At 50.3% G+C, this 3,050-nt stretch overlaps 1 protein-coding gene across 1 annotated transcript; it reads right to left on the bottom strand.

Annotated features, from left to right (window-relative positions):
- Window positions 1–303: 303 nt before the first annotated feature.
- KCNJ4 (potassium inwardly rectifying channel subfamily J member 4) lies at window positions 304–3,050 on the bottom strand. Its single transcript, XM_085323532.1, has 2 exons — window positions 3,013–3,050; window positions 304–1,633 (listed from the first exon to the last, which is right to left on the bottom strand). Exons 1-2 carry the CDS (start codon window positions 3,048–3,050, stop codon window positions 304–306), a joined length of 1,368 nt encoding a protein of 455 aa, XP_085179658.1.

Here is a 3,050-nt window from a genome sequence, read left to right as displayed (position 1 = left end):
TGTCACCTCTCCAGAGATTAGAAACCAGATGTGCTACTCTCCTGTCTCTGATCAGGAAGTGGGTCCTAGTACAAGCAATGCACACTGGAAGGAGGGTAATGTATCCTCACTCCTCTTCCAGGTAGAATGTCTTCATGGGAAAGGGAGTACGTCAGAGCAGCTCCAAGACTCGATGTACTCAGGGGCTGAGAGGTGGTCACGGGAGACGTTTTTGGTGGGGAAGGGCTTTATCCAGCTACGTAAGGGTGCAAAACAGAGGAGGAGATGGTGGGCAGTAGGTGTGGAATGGGGAGGCAGAAGGAATTAGATGGCYGACTCCCTGCGGTATGAGATTGTATCTAGTGGCAAAGTTGCCTGGAGCCGCTCCAAATCCAGATGGCTTCCAAAATCCATCATCTGGATGACACCTCCCTCTTCCTTTGTGCTGCCCCCTAATGCCACACCCACTTCGTCGTCATCTTCATCTTCGTCTTGACTGACAAGAGCCAACTCGTTCTCATAGCAGAAGGCACTGGGAGGTGGGGGAGAAGGTAGGATAGTCATCTTGCTTTCTTGAAGCTCCCGGGCTGAGCAGCAAGGTGTTCCAGCCACCTCATAGGTCTTGTGAAAGCGTGAGTAATCCACCTTGTAGTGGTTCTTCTCCTCAAACACAACTGGCTCAAAACGGTGGCCCCAAAGGATTTCACTAGCAAGGTAAGAGCTTCGTGCCTGTGTGGTCATGGCTGTGGCTTCTACCATTCCCTCCAGGATAACAACAATCTCAAAGTTCTCTGTYTCCAGCTCCTCTTTCCCAATCCCATAGAGCGGGCTCTCCTCATCGATCTCATGAACAATGATAATGGGTGAAACCAAAAATATACGGTCWAGGCCCACATCGTAGCCCACATTGAGGTCCCGCTGATCCAGGGGGAGGTATTCTCCTTCCTCTGTCATGTAGGGCTTGATGAGCTGGGCCCGGACATGGGCCTCCACAATGTGACTTCTCCTCAGGTTGCCTACTCGCCACATGAGGCACAGTTTGCCATCCCGCACAGAAATGACCGCATGGTGACTGAAAAGGAGGGTCTGGGCCCGTTTCTTGGGCCTTGCCATCTTGGCCATGATGGTACCAATCATGAAAGAGTCAATCACACAGCCCACGATGGACTGGACCACGACTGCCATGATGGCCAGTGGGCACTCCTCAGTCACACAGCGGAAGCCATATCCAATGGTCGTCTGGGTTTCCACTGAGAAAAGAAAAGCCCCTAGGAAGCTGTTCACATGCATGATGCAGGGCTTGAGGAGAGAGGGGCCCCCTGCCACTGCTGGTGTGTTGAGGTCACCATGGAAGAAAGCGATGCACCAGAAAAGGAAGCCAAAGAAGAGCCAAGAAACCAGGAAGGCAGCGGAGAAGATCATGAGCATGTACCTCCAGCGCGTGTCCACACATGTGGTGAAGATGTCAGCCATGTAGCGCTGAGATTTGTTGCTCAGGTTGGCAAAATAGACGTTGCACTGGCCGTTCTTCTTCACAAAGCGGTTGCGGTGCTTCCGCCGGGGGGCATGGCCCTTCCCGTTCCGGCTATGCCCATTCATGCTGCCCAGTGCAGAGACTTTGTGTCCATCCTCTTCAGTTGAGACAATGCTGTAGCTGGAAAAGAAGAAACAGACATTTCACATAGAAATATGTAAAGAACAACAATAACCAATACAGTGAGGACAGGAGGAGCATGGATGGCTGACAGAGCAGGGTTCCCACTCCGACACTACAGTGAGGAAGTTCATGACAGCACATTTCCTTGGATGTTGCATGAGGATGCTGCATTGACCAAATTGGTGGAGCCTAACTGCAGTATTTCCTGTGTTTCTACCAGGAGGTTAAATCTAATCTTAAGTCCTGACAGGGCAGCAAAGTAAGAGAAACTCGCAGCACTGTGCTACTTTCTGGCCTTTGATCTAAGGAGGGACACCAAGGCTTCGAATCATCACTGCAACTGGAACAGCTAAGAAGCCTGAGAGCAAGTGCCTGAAGTCTGGTAACATTTTGGCCCTGAGATTATATAAGACTGGGAGTTTCTGTTTTCTCCTCCACTCTCCCCACTGATTTCATTGTGTATCTGTGACAATGTTTATACACTTCCTGCATTGAGGACAATTCTGTTGCTACAGCAACAAGTGTGGCTCCCAGCATCCCGCATCCACAGCTAAAGGTGTAATTTGGAGATCAACAGCCAAAGTGCTGGGAGCAGGTCCCTCCTTTCTGGGAGCTGCTTGCCCCTCCTTCTCTCCTCCCTTGCAGACAGCATCATCCCTTCCTCTTTTCCCTACCAGGAGAAAGCAGCTCCTGAGAGCTCACACACTGCTCAATCTAAAATCACAGATATTTCTTAAGGATATGGTCACAGAAGATGCTCTGACCACTGATGAAATCAAGCGGCTGCCTCCCAAGCGCAGGGACCCACCAAAACAACTCTCCCCTCATGACTGCCATGCTGTGGCCTCRTAGGACCCCTTTGGCTGGCAGTACMTTCCCTACCCTCAATCTCTCSATCAGTGTTGGCATGTCCAACAYRGACTCCTTCACCCTGATGCCAACTACTCCTTGCTTAAATGTGGCARTTTCTTCAGGGCAACCTAGCAGTTCCAAAATCATCCACTTTTCYCTTTTCATTGGAAAAGGAAGTGGGAGAAACATTCACAGTTGGAATTGTGTCTTGCAGTAATATGAGGTGTCTGTAGTGCTGCTGAAATCCAYGATTTCTTGATGATAGTTGGTGCCTAGCATGTTCATGCTTCTCTTTTCCTCCTMTATAGCAGCTGACCCTGCTGAGAGCTGAGAATTCCCCACACATATGGCATCTTTCAGACTGGAGCAGGAGAAAGGAGTCTTAACTTGGAGCAGAAAAGTTCCTAGCAGGTAATTTGAGAGGAATATAATGTGAGACAGGCCACAGATAGGGTAGGAGGGACCAGACAAGGAGGCCCAGGCCAACAGGGACAGCAACAGTCCTTCAGATGAGGGTTACTCACCGGTTGACTCGAACGCTGCCCATGGCTTGCTTTATCAT

This window comes from Rhea americana, unplaced genomic scaffold, assembly GCF_003343005.1.
Source record: "Rhea americana isolate MKP2758 unplaced genomic scaffold, rheAme1 scaffold_85, whole genome shotgun sequence".
NCBI classification, from domain to species: Eukaryota; Metazoa; Chordata; class Aves; order Rheiformes; family Rheidae; genus Rhea; species Rhea americana.
Note: the sequence above shows the minus strand (reverse complement) of the source record. Positions and strands in the feature narration are given on the sequence as shown.